General features: G+C 39.6%; 6 protein-coding genes across 17 annotated transcripts in view; 3 read left to right on the forward strand and 3 right to left on the reverse strand.

Annotated features, from left to right (window-relative positions):
* On the forward strand, positions 1-5,545 carry LOC135331189 (probable serine/threonine-protein kinase drkD). Its single transcript, XM_064526267.1, has 4 exons — positions 1-1,436; positions 2,551-2,737; positions 4,567-4,758; positions 5,046-5,545. The coding sequence occupies exons 1-4, from the start codon at positions 52-54 to the stop codon at positions 5,403-5,405; spliced, it is 2,124 nt and encodes a 707-aa protein (XP_064382337.1). The 5' UTR covers positions 1-51; the 3' UTR covers positions 5,406-5,545.
* Positions 1-24,277, reverse strand: part of LOC135331186 (serine/threonine-protein kinase 10-like) — a 48,792-nt gene that overhangs the window by 13,650 nt on the left and 10,865 nt on the right. Inside the window, exons 20-25 of one of the 12 annotated variants that reach the window (XM_064526258.1) lie at positions 24,068-24,212; positions 23,124-23,197; positions 22,434-22,520; positions 22,032-22,354; positions 21,931-21,968; positions 21,584-21,834 (exon numbers count right to left, since the gene is read on the reverse strand). The exons of 1 other annotated variant lie outside the window; for it this stretch is intronic. The gene's annotated coding sequence lies outside the window, so the exon portion shown is untranslated. Of the gene's footprint in view, positions 1-21,583; positions 21,835-21,930; positions 21,969-22,031; positions 22,355-22,433; positions 24,213-24,277 lie in introns of those variants that run through there. 10 more of the 12 variants (XM_064526262.1, XM_064526260.1, XM_064526261.1 and 7 more) reach the window with 10 other exon arrangements.
* Positions 5,857-7,127, forward strand: LOC135331193 (coiled-coil domain-containing protein 149-like). Its single transcript, XM_064526274.1, has one exon. The coding sequence runs from the start codon at positions 5,904-5,906 to the stop codon at positions 6,957-6,959; it is 1,056 nt and encodes a 351-aa protein (XP_064382344.1). The 5' UTR covers positions 5,857-5,903; the 3' UTR covers positions 6,960-7,127.
* On the reverse strand, positions 7,261-12,859 carry LOC135331195 (uncharacterized). The gene is made up of 2 exons (XM_064526276.1): positions 12,561-12,859; positions 7,261-8,052 (listed from the first exon to the last, which is right to left on the reverse strand). The coding sequence occupies exons 1-2, from the start codon at positions 12,710-12,712 to the stop codon at positions 7,356-7,358; spliced, it is 849 nt and encodes a 282-aa protein (XP_064382346.1). The 5' UTR covers positions 12,713-12,859; the 3' UTR covers positions 7,261-7,355.
* LOC135331198 (26S proteasome complex subunit SEM1-like) lies at positions 15,841-19,043 on the forward strand. Its single transcript, XM_064526279.1, has 3 exons — positions 15,841-16,028; positions 18,498-18,594; positions 18,868-19,043. The coding sequence occupies exons 1-3, from the start codon at positions 15,908-15,910 to the stop codon at positions 18,923-18,925; spliced, it is 276 nt and encodes a 91-aa protein (XP_064382349.1). The 5' UTR covers positions 15,841-15,907; the 3' UTR covers positions 18,926-19,043.
* On the reverse strand, positions 18,999-20,141 carry LOC135331192 (uncharacterized). Its single transcript, XM_064526272.1, has one exon. It carries the CDS (start codon positions 20,064-20,066, stop codon positions 18,999-19,001), a length of 1,068 nt encoding a protein of 355 aa, XP_064382342.1. The 5' UTR covers positions 20,067-20,141.

Raw genomic sequence — 24,277 nt, forward strand, 5'->3', positions numbered from 1 at the left:
ATCTATACTTAGAATATTAAAATACAGTTAATTATTATGTAGGCGCAAGCAATGGTTGAAGTGATGGCAGAACAACGTATTCATAGCTCATCCTCATCCTCTGACGATTCTGACTCAGATGTGCCTGATCCTCTACAGGAGTTCATTTTGGATGGCATAAAGGTGTCTGGCCAAGAGCTTGGTGTGGGGTCCTATTCTTCTGTGTTAGAGCTTAAATATAAGGGTTTGAAATGTGCGGGAAAGAAGTTACACAAAACTCTGTATGACAGCAGAACTTCTATTGGACCAGAAATCTTAAACAGATTTGGAACTGAATGTGAGTTGCTCAGTCAGCTACGGCATCCCCATATAGTTCAGTTTCTTGGCCTCTATCTTGAAGTAGGTTCTGATGTCCCCATTTTGATTCTCGAGTACATGCCCTTTGCTCTGTCGGACTGTATTGAGCAGTATCATACATTTCCTAATGAGATTAGCTATTCCATACTCCATTCTGTTGCCCTTGGGTTGAATTTTCTTCACACGCACAACCCACCAATCATCCATCGAGATCTCACTGCCAACAATGTTCTGCTTACTGAAAACATGGGTGCCAAAATAGCTGACCTAGGAATGGCTAAAATATTGAACATACCTCCTGCTCACATGTCTAGACGAATGACTGTTTGCCCTGGTACAATTAGCTACATGCCTCCAGAAGCTCTAACATCACACCCTCATTACGACACCAAGCTTGACTGCTTCTCTTATGGTGTTTTAATGATCCACATTTTTTGTGGAGAGTGGCCAATTGCTTCTGAATATCTTCAGCCTGATCCAAATCGTCCTGGTCACCTCTACCCGCTGACCGAAATAGAGCGACGAGAAAAATATCTCACACGACTGACTAACGACCACCCTTTGTTATCCCTAATTCACCTCTGTCTGGAAAACATATCGATGGAACGACCAAGTGCTGCCAATATCTTACAAGAAATTGGAAGTGTGGCTTCTGAGTATCCAGCTAGTTACATTAATCGTGTGGACATGTTAAACCGGTTGATTTCTGATGATGAAGAGAAGTCAGAGATGAAGACTGACCTTCAGAAGCTGAGGCAGACTGTACATGAGAAAGAACATGCTATTGAGAGTATGTCCACTACTTGCTATATCGAGATTGAGAGTCTGAGAGAGCAAGTGAAAAGACTGGATCAGAAGTGCATTTTACAAGAGGCTCAAATAGCCGAGTTGCAATCGGAAAATTCTCGTCAGCATCAAGTGATTGTGAATAGGCAAGAAGAGCTGGAGCTTCTTCGCAAACGAGTGTCTTCTCTTAGCGGCGAGCTGCAGCTCACCAACAGCAAGCTTGAAGAAAAAGCTAAGCATTCTCTTCAAAAATTTAAGCACTTACAGAATGAAATGATAGCAAAAAGTGAAGAGCGAGAGTCTGCATTACAAAGGTCAGCAAGGGTGGAATGCATTGTTAGTCCATTATTCCTTGTGAGTACGTGCATGTACAATGGTTGTCAAAAGCCCACATTGATAGGTACATGTACATGTACATTTTCATTATAGTACGTGCTTATTCCCTATTCCCTTGAGCCGGCCTTTCAGTAATCACATCAATGATTGTTGATATGTGACTTTCAGTTAAGTGTCTGCACCTTTTTTCTAATACCGTAGAAACTGAATTATTAGTGCATGCACTCATGGGGTCAATAACAGAGCTCTATACGCTTATATTCGAGATGCGCCTATAATGCAGTCATTTTTGAGCCCCACCCAGTAACCGAATGCTCTATAAGCTTATATTCGAGATGCGCCTATAATGCAGTCATTTTTGAGCCCCACCCAGTAACCGGATGTCTCTGTGAGCTAGCCTCCTTCACAAGGCCTTGAGGCCTTGTGCTAGAAGGCTAGAAAGTGAGCGAGCTAGGCAAGCAGGCTACCCTAACTAGATCTATATCACGCTATATCGTATATATTATGCTACAGTTCATTGTACAACATTTAAAGTCCAAGTCTCCATTCTCTCAGCATGATCAGACAATGTAACAGCTTTCCCAAAGAGTCCTTCCAGATGGATATCACCAGCTATATATAGACTGTACAGCTCATAGTGCAATAGGGCCCCCTCCTAACACCCCAAATCGCTATAGATACAAAGTTAGCTCTAAAATTTCAATCCTTCGCATACTTTTCAATTGAGTACAAAAAACCTGAAGTTGAGCATACACTTAAAATAAAGATACGCTTATAATTGAGCAAGTGCTAATACGTAGAGTACTCGTGGATCATTCAAGTCATTCAGCCATCTCAAAAGTGCAGCTTGAAGCTAGGTAGCTTTTTTAAATCTGAAAACTAGGTTAAACAATTCAAATAAAACCTGTATAACACAACTTAGTTAGCCAACGTACGCGTGTTTTAATGCTTGTGCACTCGGATAATGCTCTCGGTTGAGCAATGCACTCACTACACTCGTGCATTACGCAACCTTGCATCTTCCTCATGCACACATTAAAACAATTATTTCTATAATATAAATCTAGATCTTTTATACATTAATTTTTGCAGGTTGGCAAGAGGAGAATTGAAACTCACTTTGAAACACTCGTTTAGCAGACGAAGTTGCACAGCTTTGTCTGATGAGTATGAAGAGTTTTTCTTGAATAATGCTGATGATGTAACCGATCTTCTGAAAAAGTCAGCGAGATGTTCCAGTCATTTTCAAGCACAGCAAATGTCATGTGATTTTTTTCAAGTGAGTATTGTAGGTACAGGCCAGTGTACATAAGGAGAAGCCTCAGCTTGTTTGTTTATATACGTGGCTGTAATGACATAACTAGTTAGCTACACTTACGTAGCTATAGCTAGCAGCACAATATGAGCGTGTGCGTCTGCATTAGGTTTCTAGACTTTTATTGCGATCTGATATGTTTGGACTTTGATTTAAGGCAACCCTCCAAATATGTGACAGCTAGACAATTTTCCAACCCCTAAAACAAGCGAGCGACAACTGCATTAATTGACAAATAATTATTTTGTCAATGGAGGTTAAATGTAGCCACCTATAGCAGATCACTTGACATTTTTAAGCGGCCTGAAATCATCTCGTATTTATATCTCCTGTTAGTTTATAGTAGTTAATTAAAATGGCGGCCAGAGCCAAGGAATACAGCCTCTTGTGAGCTTTCAGTAGCCTTTTTTCGAAATATCTCTTCGACCCGCCCTGCATATAGTGAAGCTACAGTAGACTGTATCTAAGCTTTATAGTAAAAATGTCATGAAATGCGTTTCTGGACTTCCAGCTCATTCTAGCTGGAAAATCACTAGATCTAGCCATATGAGCAAACGGTTGACCGTAACCTTAAACCATTGCTATGCCTGCTACAATAAGACAGGAGTCAAAGAAAGTGCAGCAACGTACCACTCAAGTTTCTGGCTCATTGCTTCGAGTATGACTCACTTTCTAGTGTGACTGGATATTCTTAGTATCATGCATTTGCTGCTACATTTAGTCTAGTATAGAGTGCTACGATCGTTGCAGCCTTTTGGCTTAGCTAGCTACTTTTCATGCTTTTCTCTACGTTTCTGTATATCTTTTCTTTGTTCTCCGTGCACGCACATCTTTGTTGATATGTGACCGACCTCTTCTGAAACTACACCAACTCTACCAGTTTTTATGCGTGTATTGTCTGGCTTTCATAGTCTCTTTACTACATCAACAAGTATTAAGAAATCATTCTTGTCTTCTTTTTTTGCTAAAACTTACGTCGGAAAATAGATATCAAGTTTTTGAAGTATAATCCATTGTTGGCAATTCTCTTAAAAATAATTATTGTCGTGCATGTCGTAAAAATAATGTTACACATCATCCAGAAGGCCCTATATTGAGTTCTTATACACTTGGTTTTTCTTGGCCAATCGTATGTATTATGATATCACTGTGGCCAGAAGGGAAGCTGCTAGCTAGAATAGTCTTTATCTCAACTTTCTCTCCAATACAGTGAGTCTTGTGAGCTCTCTCTTCGTTTTCTTTGCAGTGGCCATTGTCTTGAGCAGTTTATCAATACAATTATTGCTGATTCAGCTAAGCAATTTACATTGCGCATGCACAGTACTCTATTCTACTGACAGCCCCTCATCTTTTTCAGCTTGCCATTTTGTCCGGATTTGCGAGGTTTCGGATTAAAGGGGTCCGGATTAGCGAGGTTCTACTGTACTTAATTAACTCACCAAGATTCAGTATAATGCTGTTTTCACTAGCTATGACTAGGCCTGTGCCAAATACTAACATTTTCACCTATTATTCGACTTCATTAGCCTATTATTCAACATACACAGCAGCGAAATAACAAACACATTAAGCACAAAAAATGTGGTTTCAACATTGATTAGACTAACAATCTCATAAAAATTTACTGCCATGTAAAATATGGGCGTGTTCTGAGCTACTGCGCATGTGGAACTCAATAAACTATTTTCACAGTGCCTATTATTCAAAAGGCTGCCTACTATTATTCCGGAATATTTGGCACAGACCTATAGCTATGACACAATTACTGAACTTCTCTTACTATTCTTGTACAGCACTGCTATGCTCTATGTAAGAGAAAAGTGCTGGAGAAGTTTCACTCTCAGCTGGATTCCCTGTTTGTTGTTTCTCACTCGTCTGAAGTGACTCGGGAGATGCTCGATGATGTCAGCATAGCTTATGGCCATTTAATGAGAGCCTGTCGACTCCAGAGCTCTGATCAGTTCAGTGAAGCGTTGTGTGAAGAGGTGAGTGTGTCCTGGGGTATACATCAAAACTATATTTATCTACATCTCGTGCAAAACTGTTTACTGTAACCATGATCGTGATCTTTCATTGATACCCATGTACTGGCATTACACACCCCCAAGGGGACACTAGCTTTACATTATTCTTTGTTGGCTGCTTCCATTCTTTGTGTGACTGCCCTTAGGTTACCAGTTTTGTCTACACAGCTATTTTTCAGTGATTGCTTTTGCTTCTCAGTGTTTTGTCTTCTCATATAATTCAAACAACATTATATACCTACCTACAGGCATATCCTCATTTTCTGGAGAAGAACTCAATCAGACTCACCTCCCGTTCTACAGAAGCCTCTCTTCGTCAGCACATGCGCCAGGCGTGCAAGCTAGCGTGGGAGTTGGTTTCAGCATGGCCACCAGTTATAGCAGGACGACCACTGGAATTCCGTGAAGAATGGCAAGATAGAGAATTTCAATATTGGGATAAAATAGCTGTAAAACCCAGATTATTATATACACGACCGGTGTTGTTCCATAACTATGAGGGGTGTGTGGGAGTGAAAGGATGGGTAGGCAATAGGCCGGACAGACTTGCAAGACAGTCTCAGTGTATGGATCAAACCAAGAAGAATACAAAACGAAAAATCCATTGAACCAAACACTACATCACTATTGTTGGTGTAACGTACTGTATGGACATTTTACATAATTATAATTATAATGACTGTGTTGTATATATAAATTATTTAGCCCTAGGGCATTGTTAGCTGTGGGCATCGTCTCTTTTCATTACTGTGCCACCCTTTAAATAGAAGCGGCGCCAAATTGTTGATACATGCAATGGCATGGTTCGAGTGAGGTGCAGCACTACTTCTCCTTAGCTGGTGCAATAGGGTTAATTTCTCTACATTGTTGCAACTTTACTCTGATGGTGTGCCTCCTGTATATATAATGCGCGTAAAATAATGAAAGTACCAATTTTGGTATTACATCTAGACTATAATAATTTTATAAGAAAAAAAATTTTGTAAGATAATGTAGATCTACCTATAATATACATGCGTGGTATAAATATTAACATAAGGGTAATTGTGAGGATGACGTAAGTCTAGAACTGCTGGAAAAAGGGTGCGGTTTTCTACATTCTAAAAATGGCTGGTATCAGTGGTGTAAACTTAGAAGTTGTTTACCAGGACTTACTGGCTGAACATAAAGCAAGCCAACAGCAACTACATAGTAAGGATGAGGCCCTGAAGATATTTCAGAAGCAGATGAAAGAGTCAAATCTTCACAAACAACACTTAGAGCAAGAGATCAAACAGCTACACAGCCAATTGGCTCGTGCTCAGATGCTTGCCAGTGTTTCTCTCATCCCAGGCCCTAACACATTAAATCCTTCATCTCCTCTACCCAATGATTCACCTGTTAGACCAGGAACTGGGCCATACGATGCAGAAAGAGAAAAATACATTTTAGAACTAGAAGAAGCACAGGAGAAGAACGCAGAATTTTCTCGGCAGATTCAATTACTTGAAGATGAAAAAGATGAGATTGCTGAAGAGCGAGACTATTATTCAGGAAAGTGTTCAAGTCTTGTAAAGTGCCTTGAAGAGTTACGACTGGCAAAACCACCCTCCCATTCCACTCTTAATACGATAATGGAAGAGAACAGGCAGCTTCGACTGGATCGGGTTGAAATCCAAGCTGAGCGGGATCAAGCATTGAGTCGTATTGAGCGCTATAAAAGAGCTGTCGAGAGACGTAAAGCCAAAGAAGCATGTGCTGAAAAAACCATACAGTTTTCAGCAGGCAAGAAAAATGATGCACAGTTATCTCTCCGGAGAATCAGTGAATTGGAAACTATTGGAAACAGTCTTTCAGAGTCCGTTAAAGAAAAAACAATAGCTCTTGCTCATCAAAAAAGGGCTAATAAAATGTTAGCCTCTCGGATCACTGAGCTAGAACATAGGTTAAGAGTGTTGGAAATCTCAGGCTTGTGGTCTGGTAATGACCAACAAACACACTACGAAGCTGGGCCTTTGCTTAGCCCAGATCAAATGACTGACAACAGAAAAACTGTTAATGTTGACGAGAACAAGCAAGTAGGTGAACAAAAGTCAAATGAACTAGATGAAACAAATTTGGATAATCAGTATATTTCCGAGACAAGCCAATGCAGTGAAGATGAAAATCAGTATCAAATTTAACACTAAAAAAAATGTGCACATCGAACTTAGTATTATTAGGTGCAGTACGTCAGTCGAAGTTTATAGGGAATGTTCACCTACAGTCATGCAGTTCATCAATTATTTGTAACGCACTTTTATGACACGCGTGCTCATGCAATAACTAATACTTGTGGCACAGTAACACTATTATTGTCTGTAAGTTAATGGATGCATGTACACAGTATTGTGCATGTACATGAGATTGTGGGAACCCTACGTTATTAAGCATGTTTGTCTCACTTTGAAGGGCTCATTCAACATGCAGGACTCATATACCAAATTACAGTAACCTGAACTGATCATGAAAGTAATTATGCATGTACATGTATAGCAACAATAAAGAAAGTTACACAATGACGTTATTATAATTAACTATTACTCGATCTTCATAAAGGAGATTTTCAAGTTGATTTCCCCTTGCATTTTGTCCTCTTTCTTTCGATGTACAATCTGAAACCAATTTTCCATAACAGCATCAGTCTGTGCTAACAGAGGGCTCAGATCTAGTTCAACCTTTCCCATGTTGTCGTCCTTTGTAAACTCATCTTTGTCATAAATGTCAATTAAAAGCTTGTCACAACCATCCCAAGAGAATGTGAAATGCTCGTTGTAAGTCGGAGCAAGTGACTTATAAACCGTTTTTGTCCTGTTAACTTGAGCTCCTATAGTTACTATGCAATAAGGGTCACTACTTGTAATGTCTTTGATTACAAGGTCACGGCACTCAACGACGTGAACATGAACTATACCGATATACTCAACCATAGCAGCATTGCGAGCAGAAGAGGGAGAATTTTTAAGAGATATTTTTCTCACTACTCGTTCAGGGGGTCGTTGAGTGCGCCCTTCACTTTTACAGAAAAGCTTATTTACATACTTAGCCATGATGTACTTGTCTCTTGTATCCCTGTCAGTGTAAGAGAGGCATGGAACTTCAATGTTCTTAGGAACACAGAATTCAAGGAAAGAGTTCACTTTCTCATTGCCGTGTTCTTCCATGAAGTCAACTTGGGAATTAGTCCAGTTGTCTAGAGTACAACTCAGCACAAAGGAATGCTCTACACCAAGAGATCTGTGCGTGTTGGAAAACATAATACATGTGTTATTAAGCGAAGTTTACAAAGTTATTTCACGGGAATGGCAACAATCTCGATCTGTCTTAAGAGGGACTATCCAGGGATATCCATATACACAACAAACATCTTTTGTTTATACACATGTGACTGTATACATGTATAGTATGAACACTCGCATCATAAAACCTAAAATACTCTTCAGACTAGAGGCTACTTTTAATTTTGCGGGCTTGAAACTATACATGTAAGTAATAAACTGGGAAGTGCTAAACCCATGTACGGCAATTGTATAGACCTACTAATGTGCATGAGCATAGCTGGTTAGCAGTAACTAACATACAATCAGGAAATTCACTCTGAATGCTATAATTATTATGTATGCATAATAATTTATTATAGCAAAGCTTTGATTTTAGTAGTGCATTGTCAGACATGCACTGTGGGACTAGAATCACAGCAGAGTCAACAAAGAAGCCTGGAGTATATTGCAATGAAAACGTTCCACGAAAAGAAGGAAACTGAAAACGGAGGGAAAATCTCAGCTTAATGACCATTACCATTCTGTGGAAAGCATGAGAGCAGAGGTGTAGGAAAATATATTTGTAAGGGGATGCTGGGGGGACGCCTATCTACTAGCTATTGCTATTCCAGGAGCAACTAAGTAGGAGACAAGTGGGGTCCATCAATCAGAGCACCCATGCTCCCTACGCCTCTGAGTAATGAAGTGAACCTGTAAGTGTTTGAACATGAATTGGGTACATGGAAAAGCAGGCAAGAGCTAGGCATGCAGAATCTGAGAACTGCATGGCTGAACCTTACTCATACATGTAAGCCATCTAGACTTTTAAACAGTGAGTTGGACTTGTTCTCTAGTGTTTTCACTTCACATTCACTCACTTGCTACCATGTTCACTTCATTCACTCTCATGCTTTCATGTTCATTGGTTATGTTCATTATTACACAGAATGGTAAATGTGCATGGTCGTCAACTTTAGACAGCTGAGAGATATTTTCGTTTTCAGTTTCTTGCTTTTCCATGCACGCTATAATTACGGCTATATTGGTCATGTGTAATGAATTGTCTGGAATTAAAGTTTGCGCACCCTCTATAGGCAACATGCCAGTTCAATTCTTAGCTTGTGCTTGATTTCATTTGACAAAGAAGCCATTTTGTCAAAATCTTAAACTCATGTTGAGCCTATAGATGTTGTAAACGCAGCACTTTGGCACTAGGTGAGGAAATCAGAATCACAAACAAACAAACAAAAACTAGAGCACTGAAGTGCAAACCCTCGGCTGGTGACATGATTATAAGTATATAGTGTGTATATAGTGCTAGGAGTTGACCTAGCGTTCAATTGGAGACGGATCGGCCTGGGAGCAGTGCATGTATTTTTTGATGTAAGGTATATGCCGTTGAAATTAGAGTGCTCATTTTTTGTGTTGACCTTGTATGAGACACTATTATATTATTATGAGATTGACAGTGACAGCAGTGATCATGATACTCACAACAGTTTCTCCACTGGAGAGGAGGATAGTGATGAGTGAGTACGTACGGCTGAACTAAACTAACTTATCTCCTAATCCATTATTGTCATTATGTTTTTGGACCTGGTATTTTTTTCACATGCTTTTTTGTACATACAGTTTTCCGTATAACTATATGACAGTGTGAAACTAAGCGTGGACCAAATAGAGGTATATGGTGTGTCCAATCTATGTATATATCAATCGTTAATTGATCATTAGAGTGACCTGGTAGAGCTTGCTAAGGGGGAGATACCGTCTCACAGGCACACAGTCTTTCGGGCGGGCAATAGGAAAGAAATGTTGCAGTTAGGGAGAGAGTCATTGTATGGGCCCCTCATGCGGTGCTAAACCAGACTGGAGAGGCATGCATGCTGAGAACAGTGGTACATGATCGAGGCATGCATTGTGGAAACCTGGCCATGGAGTCTTAGAGAAAATTAATATGGTTTCTGCCAGGCTGCTGCATAGATAAAAGAGCTACTAGGATCCAGAGTCAGTCAACAACCTGTCACAATTCTAGTTTTCTACTTTATTCCATTGTTCCTGGTACTTCAGCTGCAAATACGTAGTCTACCACGTGTAGCTAGTTAGCTACCGTATGGTGAGAAATTTTTCGAGGGGCTTAATTTTCGCGGATTTCGTGGGTTAGCAATCCTACACGAAAATTAAGTCCACGAAAATTGTTAGAAGTATCTGCTATAATGTGCAAAGAATTAAAGGCGTGGCTTCCGGTAAGCAGTCATTCCATGAACATTGTGCAACGAAATGCTTTTAGAAATATAAGCGCCTCGAAAATTTCGTGCTATACAGTAGCTGCCAACGTGCAACTTCAAGCTTCTTAGCTTTTGCTTGACAAAGAAGCTAAAATCTACCATTATTTAAACCAAGATATTGTTGTGTGAAGGCTATACATGCTGTAAACGCAGTGCTGTGGCATCCAGGTGAGTAGAAAAGGCTATCACAAACAAACAAACAAACAAGCCAACAGACTACGTACTATATCCGTGGCCGCCCACGCGCGCCTCAGGTAATAACCTGTGGCACAATAATGATTGCATGTCTACCTATACCTTAATACTGGGTTTTGAATGCGTGGCTCTTTTGATTGCGAATGACAAGTTTTTGTATTAGAATTGATGGCAAATAGAAGATACACAAAAGTAAGCACGGTCATGCAATAGTTAGAAACGCAATAGGGTTGTACAGTATCATTTGCAAGTGTTTAAGTACGTATTCGACCCCGTATACGGTTATAATGTTCCAATAATTCTACACACTTTGCAGGCTAAGCCAACCTTCCGAGTAAGAAAACATTCCTTGTGGTACTAAAAGCTTGGCACATCAATATTATTAGCTAAGTTGCCAATAATTTATTTAATAAAGATTGCCTAAGAAGGCAATCTTTCACTTAACAGCAATGTTAGTTTAGCCCATTAATGATACTAATGATTATTTTTCAATTCACACATTGCAATACAGTACTGTAGCATGTCTTAAATACGTGTGATTTACAGCATCAGCACATGTTAGTACAGGTTATCTATCTCTATACTGCAAAAGGCAGTTGTACGAAAGAGAAATGGAATAAACGAGAACAAACAGCCCTGAGCTATTGGCTTGGGGGCTGTTTGTTCTCTTGTTGTGTGAAGGGAGGAATTTCACAGCCTAAACATAATTATATGACTGTACATGTAACACAAGAATTTGTTTTAATTCCCATACTAAATTTGGGATACTATTGGCTTGGGGGATGTTTCCTCCCTTGTTGTGTGAAGGGAGGAAGTTCACAGCCTAAACACACGTGTACATGTAACAAGAATTCGTTTTAATTCCCATACAAATTTGGGATAACGTGAATCATTACACAACGTAAACAGATGTCATTACAATCATGGGAACTTTTCCTTATATCTCCATGCATACCGTAGTTGATGTAATTACAGGACCACCATATTATATTTTATAAACTAGAGCACTGAAGCGCTATATACCCCCTCAGTTGTTTTATATTTAACGCCTCACAATTTAACCATAGTGTACAAATTGTGTGAAAATTAGTAAGGATATAGCTATATCAGCAACTAGATCTAGCAGGAGTAATCTTGTACGCTATGACAAGGCTTGGAAAACAGCTGTGGTGCATGTCAGACATGCACTGGATGATTATAGGATCACAGCAGAGTCAGCAAAGAAGCCTGGAATATTACATAAAGCACTTGCTAGACTGGAAACCACTCTTGGGGAGAAAGAGACTGGCAAGCTGCCGTGTGGAGAGTTGTCCCAGTGCGTGAATATAGTAATATCACCCACGCACATATTTTGTGGTTTGTTCTAATTGCATTCCAACAGGACAACTCTCCACACGGCAGCTTTGCCAGTCCCTCCCTTTCTCCCCAAGAGAAAGGGAATGGTTTCCAGTCTAGCACCTGATATGCATGACGTGGGACCGGAGTAGGCTCACAGTAGAGTCAAAAAAGTAAAGCAAGAAATTGTTTTCTTCGATAACGTTTATACGTTTACTGTAAGACCTTGATTTAAAGTGACACTTTATAATAATTACGAAGCCAGAGGTCGCTTCTTTTGGAGGTTGAAAAATTATATTGGAGTCCTGGTGTCGCATATTTAGAGGGTTGCATCTAATTAATTAATTGGAGGTAACTTTACAGAGTCTACTTGCCTCGATTTCAGGCCGCTTAGAAACACTGATTTTCCAGTGGGCTACAATCGAGGCTAGGGAGTGGCTACATTTACCTCTATTTAGAACGCGACATTAAGTCAACGCAGCTGTCGCTATTTTTAGGTCAGAAAATTTCTGAAGCTCCTGGGTTCACCTTAAATCAAGGTCTTACGGTATGGTATACACAGTACAAGAATGTGCACTGCATGAATTATGTGTGTGGACTATTTGTTTCACGGGACCAAGCTTCTTTATGGTGAAATTCACATTATTAATTACACAATATTAATTACCTATGAACTCCTGCACATTGTGTGCATAGAAAAACTCCCCAATTGGTACTGCCCCAGGTTGGGTCTGGCTCATTGCAATCTGCACATCTTGTGTTCTCATCCCGTTCAAGCAAAGAATCGAGCCTGTCTCGAGAAGATGATGATACTGACATAGCTATTAACTTTCTAACTAACTTTCAATTTTCAGGTTTTGGGAGCACAGTACAGTACAGTGAGCAGTGCAAATGTTTGAGATAAAGTACAGTCTGACAGAATTTATACGAACATTTACCAGAGGAGGTACGACATATAATTATGTTGACCTTTTTGCTAATGAGTTACTCCCGTATTGCATTCCTGCAGCATGACAGGATGTCACGCCCACATTTACCTAGAGGAGGTGTGGCCTTTCGTCATAATTTATCATCAAGTTTCACGGAGGAATGGTGAGTGTACGGAGAAAGAAGAGAATATACGGAGCACAACACCAAAACTTGCTCTCCTAGCTAGCTAAAAGACTACAAACGATCATAGTACTCCACAGTAGTTATAAATAATGCCTAGCTATATCCTGTGACATAAGAAAATGAATAGCATAGTCATTGTTGAAGAAATAAGCTATAAACTTACAGTGTAAGAGTTTGTTGCGCTTTCTATGGCTCCTGTGTTAATGTAACACTTATAGTAGATACTAAGATTGATAAACTAGTAGAAAATGCCTCTTGGAGAGACTCCAGAAGAGATAAACACAAAGAACAGTAAAATAGCGCTGACGGTGCATAAAATACCTGCTGAGTCAACACAAATATCATGTGGGCGTGACATCCTGTCATGCTGCAGGAATGCAATACGGGAGTAACTCATTAGCTAAAGGTCAACCTATCGTACCTCCTCTGAACATTTACGGTCTATAATTATGCACTAGCCTCGAATCCAGGCCGATTAAAATACGGCCTGGTTCTATTTGCATGTGTAATTAATTATAGGCGTGGCCGTCCACGCCCATGTACTATCTACTATTATATGAAGCTTTTTATACATGTAGCCTAGCTAGCTAGCTTATGGCAAGCCGTGTGGTTCAAAAATAGAAAGCACAAAACGTACTGTTATTATGCCTAAAAACGTACGTGTTTTGGCTATAAACGTACGTGTTTTCTATAAACGTACGTGTTTCATTATACCGCTACGTCTTCCTGCAACGTAAGGAACGTACGTGTTTCATTTTAGCTTTTTGTGCAAGTCTCTCTGTCACTAGCCTCGATTCAAGGCCGCCTGGAATCGAGGCTAGTGACAGAGAGACTTGCACAAAAAGCCAAAATGAAACACGTACGTTTATAATGAAACACGTACGTTTATAATAAAACACCTTATGTTGCAGGAAGACGTAGCGGTATAAATGAAACACGTACGTTTATAGAAAACACGTACGTTTATAGCCAAAACACGTACGTTTTTAGGCATAATAACAGTACGTTTTGTGCTTTCTATTTTTGAACCACACGGCTTGCCATACGGTATAATCAGAGATACAAAAGAAAGGGGATTGGAAACGACCGCCCACGCCCTATGTAAAAGGACTGACATCCGGTGAAGCACTCCGTGTAATTATTGCGCTCGCAAATAATTACATGGAGGACTGCGTTACGGTTTTGTATCCCTGGTTTCTAGCTCTCCTATCCACTAGAGATCACTCAGGGCCTGGGAGATACTTGAGAGAAGTAAGCTTATACCACTGACAAGCTCTAAGTCCGTTGTCTTTACTCTGTTTCCAATTTTTTTGAGTTTAGCTTGAATTACTCTATGTCAACTTTTCTCTGTCCCTCCTGTGAAGTCAAAACAGCAAAGGACATTGCTTGACTTGGTTATTATGTATCTAAGTGCTACATAGAATGGCTTCATGCTATAAATAAGCTGTACTGTTCATAAACGTTTGCAGTATAGTCCTTCAAACTGCTTTAGTATACTTTTAGACACACCACGGGCCTGTCCCTCCTACGACTTCATAGTAAAGGCTATTTCTTCTTGCATAGCATTTATTTGTCTAGTAATAGTGGCTGCATGGCTTAGTCGACTTTTTAGAGCTAAATTCTCTTTACTTTTTAGAAAATTAAAAATGATCAATTTCACTGTTTCTATGTACAGCACATTGTAGAGCAGTCAAGACAGGTAATGAGCATGCTGACTATAAATGTAATCCTTTGTAGTTTTAGCCACGCCCTATAACACGGAATGCTTCACGCAAAAATTTCGTAAAAATTTCGTTTCCAATCCCCTTTCTTTTGTATCTCTGGTATAATGAAACACGTACGTTTATAGAAAACACGTACGTTTATAGCCAAAACACGTACGTTTCCTGTGGACCTGGTTATAGCAGAGGCCAGCTTGCAGCAAAACTAACAAACTAACTGTTCACCTCATGTACACACTATTTTACATACACTGTTCTTTGTTTTATTATTTTATTATACTATTATTTACTTGCTTCCACCATAAAGGTGTTGTTTACTCCCAAAAAAAAAAAAAAAAAAAAACGTTTATAGGCTAGGCATAATAACAGTACGTTTTGTGCTTTCTATTTTTGAACCACACGGCTTGCCATACTAGCTAGCTGTGGCCTTCTCTATGGTGTTGTGTTGAGAAGGCTTGCACACGAAGCCAGAAGAGGCTCTCATCTACCTCTATGATGTTGGATGGTCGTGATGTTTTGAACTGGGTTTCTGACAGACTATGGCAAGTCTTTGACTTTGTGCTTCCAACTGCAACCATAGGACCATCGTAGAGGTAGATGTGAGCCTCTTTTGGTTTCATAATAGTGTGCAAACCTTCTCGACAACACAATAGAGAATATAAGCCACAGCTTCACAGGAGAGAGTTTAAAGGGTTTCTGACAGACTATGGCAAGTCTTTGACTTTGTGCTTCCAAATGCAACCATAGGACCATTGTAGAGAACCTCTTCTGGCTTTAGACAAGTGTGTAAGCCTTCTTGACAACACAATAGAGGGCATAAAGCCACAGGAGACAAGTATTTGTTAAAAATAATACGGAAAGAAACTAGTAACAAACTAGTTTACGGTATAATTAATACAAAGGTTTACTAACGTGAACGAATTCCCCAGATTCTGGGGAACTCAGTTTGCGCATGTGCACTATCACCCCCAGCAATAGAGACCAGGCCGTATTTTAATCGGCCTGGTCTCGAGGCTATGCATAACATAGTCTAGTAGGCTATAGGCTAGCCTCGATTCCAGGCCGCCTTGTTCAGCGGCCTGGAATCGAGGCTAGCTATAGGCATGGTCGCCCAGCCAGAGAAATTTTGACCTTATGACCTTTTCTCTGGTGAGTGCAAGATTATAAAGAAGGGTGCAAGATGTCTACGTCTACATCTTTCTCCAGCAAAGTCAAGGACAGTGTCAGCTTATCTAAGCCCACGAAGACCGAGCAAAGCTTGTTTGAAGAAGATGATGACTTTGAAGAGTTTCCAGCAGAAGGTTAGCCCTGTGCGCGCGCATGGCAGTCAGACAAATTATTATTATTACTAGTATTACTGTCTACCGTACTTTATCAATAAAGCCTCCTTCTAAGTACGTATATGCGTCCCTAATCAGGCGTGGTCCAAGCCTTCCGTTAAGAAAGGCAGTCAGGTTGCAAGCCTGTCTTGGATTTGTTCTAGTGGCGGCCAATCAGATTGCAGCATTTTCATGTGGTTGGTTATATTTCCGCTAACATAGCAAAACTACAATGCAGTATCATTACTATGCTGTGATTTAGCCACGTGATCAAGTCAGTTAACACCCACTTGAGAATAATAAGATTCATAGTATGCAGCAGAGCAAGTCCAGAGGAAGTGAGCATGGGATCGAGGCTAGTCCATGCAATCCAACCTCAGTTGGGCCACGCTTAGCTACTAATGCGCCTCAACATAATTATTAAAAAGTGGCCCCTTATATTTACAAGAATTACTGTGCCTGAGTTAGTTGGGCAGAGTCCAACCAACTGCGTGGGGTTGGGCAACACTCCAATCTGGGTTTTGCTGGTACGTGCTATTTAAAGAGCGGTGCGGTAATTAGAAGATAGAAGGTACGATCGCATACGGTAGCCATCTATTACTTTGTGTTCTTATGTTAAGCACTACGGCAAGCGCCAGAACTGGAATTATATTCATGTTCAACTGGATAATCGTAATTATTTTTGGGGATCTTTAATTAGAAAAAAAGTGGTATTGTCATTGTAGCGCAAAACAATTTCGACCCTCCAAATATGCAACACCCTCTATCTAGGAAATGTTCTAACCTCTAGTGCAGTTTTGTGTTTCTCGATCTAGTAATCTAGGTACTGTAACAGTTGATCCGAACACCTGGTGTCCCCACCCTGAGCCTCATCCGGATGGCTAAAATATTTGGATACCAGAATGAGTAATGCCCATTCAATAATTCAAGAGCCTCTGCATGCAAATCAGCAAACAATGTCCATTAGACATAATGCAGTTGTCATATTCAGTAAACAGAACTAAGTAGCAAGCTATACATACTGCTTCTGCTATCTGCAACGACATATCTTTCCAACAACGTAGGCACTTAATGCGCATGTGCGAGTAGGTGTTTACTATTCAAAATTTGTCGAATCTTTCATCCGGATAATCGAGGTTTCAGAGGATCGTTGTTTGGCTACATTACCAATATCGCATCCTGTTTGGAGGTCAAAATGACCATCTCTAGGCTAGATGCATCCTATGTTTACATAAGATCTTCAACAATAATTTGTGCCTTCAAAGAATCAACCTCTAGATTTGGAAATGTTGCCATAACTACGGCGGTATGGAAAACAAGTTGCAGGGGATCTAGGATAAAAAGTTTGGGGGGAAGGTTTGGGCGCGCATTAAGGTTACGATGCAGTGTTCGCCCACGCAGTAATTATCAGTAGTAAATCAAGCTTGTCTTGTATGCTAGATATTGCATGCTCTTTGCCAGTAAGGCAATTATCTATTTAAAGGAGGAAAGGGGCAGGGCGGCTCGAAACAATTTCTTCAAAACAATGAACAGTCATCGAGTTAGCTCGTGTAGAAATCGAAAAATATGGAAAAATAGCCGACTAGCTAATAAACTATGGTATTTTTCTTCAGTTTGTAGATAGATAGGACCAAGAACTCTTCGAGCCGCCCTCAGGAATATCATAAACTGCTGGTAGGTCACTGTTTAGTTCTTGTTAGAGTCTTTCTTTGTCTAGTTTTTGACGACTAAAATCGGCAATGACCACACGATTTTTGTGGTAAATTTGTTGCCATCTAGTTAGCGTATTGATAGCTAGCAAGCGCTGTAATAGTTACTTATGAGTAGTGCAACAGTATAGACACATAAAATAATAGAAACAATATCTTCCTTTCTCACAAAAACAAAAAATAAAAACTCATGAATAATTCATGAGCAAACACTGCATCGTAACCTTAAGTGCGCTGCAAAATGTTTGGCTTAGTTGAGTTAATCACCAATGTGATGGATGTCATTGTTAACCCTCGGCGCCACGGGTTATAGTAGTCTGTCTGTCTGTCTGTCTGTCTGTCTGTGTATTCTGAGTTTACTCACCTAGATGCGATAGCACTGTGTTTGTACCATGGATAGCCTCAACACAATATGGTAGTAGTTTTAAATTTGGCAGATTTTGCTGTTAAATAAAAGCGACAGGCCTGCACGTCGGCCTAGATGTACACGTGGCTTTGACTCGAGACTGTAGACTCACTAAACCTCAAATTAACGCCAAGGGTTTGCACTTCAGTTCTCTCCCACTAGATGAGACCCTGAGTTGTGCTATTAATTTTGGGTGATGTTTCTAAATGGCCATTATTAATTTTGAGTGGAAATGCAGATAAACTTGGATATAAGACCATGTAGTGCTGCTGATAATTGCCGTTAATTGTCCTTGCAAATGATGGATGTTATAAACAATTCTCTGTATTCCTCTAGATTGGGATGAAAGAGAGGAAGATGGCACAGACAAGCAACTTTGGGAGGACAACTGGGATGATGACAATGTAGAAGATGATTTCTCATGTCAATTGAGGTATTTACTGCTAGAGTAGACCTATAATACTGGTATCTGTTCAAATGTATTATTTTTGAACAGATACCAGTTTTGCATCTTAAGGAAGGCAGCAAATTACTGTTCATGGAGCTAACCTCTGAAATTAGGAGTACGCAGTAATCCCCTTATACCTACATGTATACAGTACCTACATGTATACAAGCCCTAAAATCCTGCATTGTTCATTGCTATTAATTAATTAACTAACTCATGTGGTTGATATGGAGTAGTGGTAATATTGTGTAACTGCAGGGCAGAGCTAGAAAGGCTGGGACAGAAAGTTTCACAACCAGAACCAATGAAAACCTGAAGTGAACTGAACATTCTTAATTACGTTGTTCTCATTATTTACACATACCTATTCTTGTTAGTTGCGTACATTGCTAACTAGCATTTACCCAGTGATATGTTCCTGTGACAACTATTAATCCCACTTGTGCCAAGAAGATAGAACACAAAGCGTATGTGTAGGTATCTTTGAGTGGCAGAATGGTCAGTTCAACAGCAAAAGTTGATACAGTTGTTAAACAGCCACAAAATCCGGTTCCAAGCCCAATTAAAAACTGGTGTGCAACATCTTGCTCATTTGTTCCAAGATGCTTTATAGAAACAGCAACTGCAGCTAGAACCCATGATCCGAAAATGTTAACAATGAATGTACCAAGACGAAAATGTTCAAATGCCTTGTTTAACGGTGATAGTTGCCATCGAATGTACGTTCCCAATGCTGAAAGCACGATACTGAAGAGTAGATCATATCTGTTCACCACATAGGGGACAACTATACCTACAACAGTGAATACTAACCACACAATTACAAACACAACACCTTCTACCTTCTTTGTAGCTGTGTTCGTATCTGCTGGAGGCAGCTTATGATCATTCCATGGAGACAATCGAGCAAGATGCTTTCCAAAGTACAAAGCTGCAACTGGCATACCAAACCCAATAAGAATTATGGTTAACCAAGCGATAACACGAGCAACATTATCAATTGGGTATATGTCAATTTGCAGTAGTACATTTGTTGCTTCTAAATTCCATGAGGAAAATGTTGTGATTGATCCACACAGTCCCGTGGCAATTGCCTGATACACTGCTTTGTGATTATCCTCAAGAAGGTTCTTATGAGATCCTACAAATCCCATTATAGCTGTACCGACAATTTCAGGATAGAGAGAATGGAATAAGGGTACTCCATTCCACTGGGATAGCTCACCCAAATAAATTCTAGTCACAACTCCAAAGTAGGATGCTGTTGACAGCGCACAAAAGTATACTAGATGCTCAGCTATAGTTGCTTTTTGTCGATACGACATGACATTTTTGCAGCATCTATTCTTCAATGGTGCTTTATGCACTTCAATTGAGTGATATTCTTTCGTCTGAGAAGCTTCTTTACCAAGAGGTGTTGCTAATCCAACAGTATCAGTTAGCATAGAATTGCTCATTTCAATTGTGAGCCACTATATAGCCTAGGTAGCACACTGCTTTGCTCTTCCATACATGCCTAATAACTATGAGCTGTAGAACTTGCATGCTTAAATACTTGGACTAATCACATGCCCGGTGCAATCATGTATATACATCATACGGATGTGATACTGTACACATAAGTGAATTGTTGTGCAATGCAACATATGGACAGCTCAACCAATTTTGTGGCGATCATGTAAAGTATTTTGTATTTGGTGGTGTTCAATACTTGTACATTGTCTAAGTCTTAGTGTGGGTTCACTTAGGATACACATTGTTGCTGTATTCTATAGTACATAATTATGTTATGTGTCATGAAATACCCTAACCAACTGCGTGACTACTATAGTGGTGACAATAGTGTGGGCTCATGAGTTAGGTTAAGTCCACATTGTAGGTTCCACATGTTCTATATCCTGTTAGATCTATATCGTACAGACGGTAACTCGCTTTTTTTACAAACTCGATCTACCTAGTTAAGTATGTTGTATTCTAATTTTCATGCATAAAAAAATGGCGACATAATTAGGGAATGGGGAAATTTGTGTGTGTACCATACGGTAAGGTTTAATTTTCAGGGGATCCCCCTCTCTCTATGATTAGGCATTGTACACTGCGCTACAGTTCGTGAGACACCAACCAAACAATTACAATCATGTGATCTAGACCCCGATAAATGTACCATATCTATTCTTGAAAAATGTGTCAAAAAATTCCGATTATCCGACAAATTGGACGTAGACATAATTATATAGCACACAACTGACACAAGACATTATTAATTATCAAGACTCTCATGCAGTGTAATCTCAATTGCTAACTGGAATTGAATTATCCCCGATTATTTTTCCGACACCTATTACGCTAAAATTATTTTGATCGTAAGTTGTGTTTAATTTTTTGCGAAATGGTTTGCAGAGAAAAGCCAAATGAGGCCTACTGTGATCTTTTACTTTTCTGTACAGTACAATTTGTACTAATAACCCTAACACGGGCTGCACCTCAGTCCTAAGAATGCACAAGATCTGAAACAAAAATGTCCTATAGGGCTCTCCTGGCAATTTTTTTCAATCCGAGTATATATGGTAACCTCAGTATTTTTTCTCCAGAGATATCTATAAGCAGGGGAGTTGAATAAATATGGGGTGACGGTCCTATATAAGCGACAGAGCAGATGTTCCACCGTAGGCGAATATTTTTAGCATAGAGTTTTATATATATACACCTCTGCAAACAAGCGTATAGGCTATCAGGATCAATTATAGTGCAATTTGACAGTCCTTTGCTATATAATTATAACCATGCACACATACTTTTTGTGGTATTGCCCTGCTTTAGGATAAACACTGTAATCTGGTATAATTATAACACATTCAAACAGTTCTACATAATTAAGTTCGGTGTATTAATTATTAATTTAGATTTTGGCACACTATTGCCACATGCCATCGTATATCGAAATGTCAATTTCAATTTAGACAATTTGCAAACATGTAGTAACAAGAACTGATTTCACTTTACACGTTGTGCAAGCACAGAAATGATAAATCCATATCGTGTAGCTGACATCTGTGTGCCAGAGCCTTCCTTAGTGCACACATTCACACAACAATTGACAAACACAGTTGCCAGCTGATGTAAACATTAAAGAACAGTCACAACCACTAGATCCAGCTGGAGCAACACTAATTCTCACACAGCCATATATGTGTCAAATGTTTGCTTTGTACTTTGGGTGGATACCTGGAGAGAAAATAAGTTGGAATGGCCATGACCGTTGTACCAGATTAACAGTTGTAAAACAAGGCTGTGACAGTGTACATGCACACAGGTACGTACCTGGAAGAGCTAGCTTGATTTCTTTTTGTTTCTTCCTCCTTTGAATAGAAAAATCAAATCATAATTATTATCTGGTAAAAGAACGTATGGGTACACTTTACCTTAGTATTTCACACAAGCGAAAATCTAGTTGCAAATTCTCTTTGTCACTGACAGTGGCTGCTTCTTTAAAATGACCTCTTTCAATAAATTTGTCCAGGTAACATTCTGGTGCGATATCAGTATTAACTTTATATGCCATCCAACTTTTTCGGCATTTCTGCTTTTTATCCATCCCTCTAAGCTGAGAGTTGAAATCTGGGAATAGTTTTACTTCAATCCATCTCTTCTCCATGTCCTGCTCAAAATTGTTTTGTTTCCGTTTCTTTATCGAAGATTCAAGGTTCAAGGAATGTCACTCCATCAGCAGCAACACTCTCTGTCTCTGCAACCAAGCAATGTTTTAAGTGCCATACTGAGCCTAGTGCCGTCAACTGACTACTGGGTCTATAGACATTGCAAACCTGTTTGTAGAACTTTCTTCTTAACAGACCCTGTCATCGGTTGTGACCACACTCCCTTAATCTCCGAGCTTTTAGCTCCTGGAAACTCTGTACCGGGCAACAACACACCTTCTATAATGAAAACCCGAGGGGTTGTACATATACAAGTTACCTCGGGGGGGTCAGCCTAATTAACCGGTTGGCAAATATTTAGGGAAATGAAATACTTATACCCTAGGTAGGTGAGGTGAAATCAGGAATGTATACAAGTGCCAGTTGGCTTGTTTCTCTATAATACATGCAGGCATAGTTTGGTGTCGCCCCAACCTAGCTATTCACTGGCTCTGAATGTTGGTTGCAAGTTATTTTTAGCATAATAGTGTATTAGGCCACACACCAAGTTAATTTTCTGTTTCTCGTCACCTCCCTCGTACGAAACTGCCCCAAAACGCACACAAGAAATTTGAACCTTGAACTTTTAAACTCTGTTTCTCACATGCACGTAGAAAGTTAAATATTTGTCTAAGTGTCTCTGTGCTAGATTTTAAACTGTAGCTCTAGAGCTCTATATCTCTTTTCCTTCTTGTTATTGCAGAGGCAAGTTAGTGGGTCATATGCCACCTTATACAACCTCCAAATTGCATCACATGATGGTCATTCCGGTTACAAATACAAAGAAATCCTTGTGTTTTGTTGCGCATTTCCACTTACAATTTCTGGTTCTGATGAGAAACAGGAAATTAATTTGACATGGCCTTAAAATATCAGTTTTGCATAACGAGGTCCTGTGGCCAAAAAAATGGCTGAAGGTGAACATTCTGGATCAGTTAAAACCATAGATTGAAGAGTTAGAGGGATTGGAAACAGTAGTAGTCACGCTACATGTTCCATTAGCTCTAAAACAGCCTTGGGAACATAATTATAACTTCATTGGAATGCTCTTTTTACTGGGTGTGGTCAGCCATTAACAAGTACTACACGTGGCTCATGGACTAGACGTATTCTCAAAGAAACACAACTTTCTTATTTTGAGGGAGTTACCTGGCAAAAATTTTGCTTAATAGCTTCGTTTATAGGGCGTAACGCAGAGCTCTACTGCAGATTCAATGTAAAAGCATCACATGCACCACTCCGTTTCCAATCCCTCTAACTCTTCAATCTATGGTTCAAGTAAGAAAGATAACACTGAGACTCAATGATAATTATTGCCGAGCGCCTTGGCATGAGGCAACTAATACTGCATCGTATCTAATTTGTACCTTTGTATGTATTGTATATGTATGTCACGCTCAGGAATATCACATTTTAGGAATACGGAATTGGGTGTGGCTACATTCGGTTAATCTCCAAACTGATATCTACTATTGGTATAATTATAAATGCATTAGATACAAAGCTACGTACTACTATAATACTATACTAGTAATGTGATTGGGCTGTAACTACAAGCGTATAGGTAATTTTCTGGGGGTTAAACATTTGTGGTTGAGGAATAATTATTCGTGCAGTTCGTTATGTGCACTGCAGGTAACGGTGCTTCATTCGTGGGTAAATATTCGTACTCAGGGATTCAACCACGAAAATTGCCAGTACATGCATTAGGCTTGCAACCTGATAAAGACAGCTAGGCAGTAATGACAATAATTACTATAAACCTTCCACTGTTCTCTTTGTCTTTGGTTTCGATTCGGCATTTCCTGATTGATTTAATGAATATCATTAAAATTTAAGTGATCCCATGCACATGCTCTTCCACACGACACTGGAGGATTAATTGGTGAATACTGCATATGGTTTTACCTGCAATTGAACAATACTATTCACTGTGCAACAGTGACGGCTTTCGAGTCTACCGAACAAAAACA

This window comes from Halichondria panicea, chromosome 2 (genome assembly GCF_963675165.1).
Source record: "Halichondria panicea chromosome 2, odHalPani1.1, whole genome shotgun sequence".
In the NCBI taxonomy this organism is placed as follows: Eukaryota; Metazoa; Porifera; class Demospongiae; order Suberitida; family Halichondriidae; genus Halichondria; species Halichondria panicea.

Coding starts and splice junctions, on each gene's coding strand:
- LOC135331189 (XM_064526267.1), top strand. CDS start 52: ATGGTTGAAGTGATGGCAGAACAACGTATTCATAGCTCATCCTCATCC. Junction 1,437..2,550: donor CGAGAGTCTGCATTACAAAG/GTCAGCAAGGGT, acceptor TAATTTTTGCAG/GTTGGCAAGAGGAGAATTGA. Junction 2,738..4,566: donor TGTCATGTGATTTTTTTCAA/GTGAGTATTGTA, acceptor ATTCTTGTACAG/CACTGCTATGCTCTATGTAA.
- LOC135331193 (XM_064526274.1), top strand. CDS start 5,904: ATGGCTGGTATCAGTGGTGTAAACTTAGAAGTTGTTTACCAGGACTTA.
- LOC135331195 (XM_064526276.1), bottom strand. CDS start 12,712: ATGTCAGTATCATCATCTTCTCGAGACAGGCTCGATTCTTTGCTTGAA. Junction 8,053..12,560: donor CAATGTGCAGGAGTTCATAG/GTAATTAATATT, acceptor CAACACGCACAG/ATCTCTTGGTGTAGAGCATT.
- LOC135331198 (XM_064526279.1), top strand. CDS start 15,908: ATGTCTACGTCTACATCTTTCTCCAGCAAAGTCAAGGACAGTGTCAGC. Junction 16,029..18,497: donor TGAAGAGTTTCCAGCAGAAG/GTTAGCCCTGTG, acceptor GTATTCCTCTAG/ATTGGGATGAAAGAGAGGAA. Junction 18,595..18,867: donor GATTTCTCATGTCAATTGAG/GTATTTACTGCT, acceptor GTGTAACTGCAG/GGCAGAGCTAGAAAGGCTGG.
- LOC135331192 (XM_064526272.1), bottom strand. CDS start 20,066: ATGAGCAATTCTATGCTAACTGATACTGTTGGATTAGCAACACCTCTT.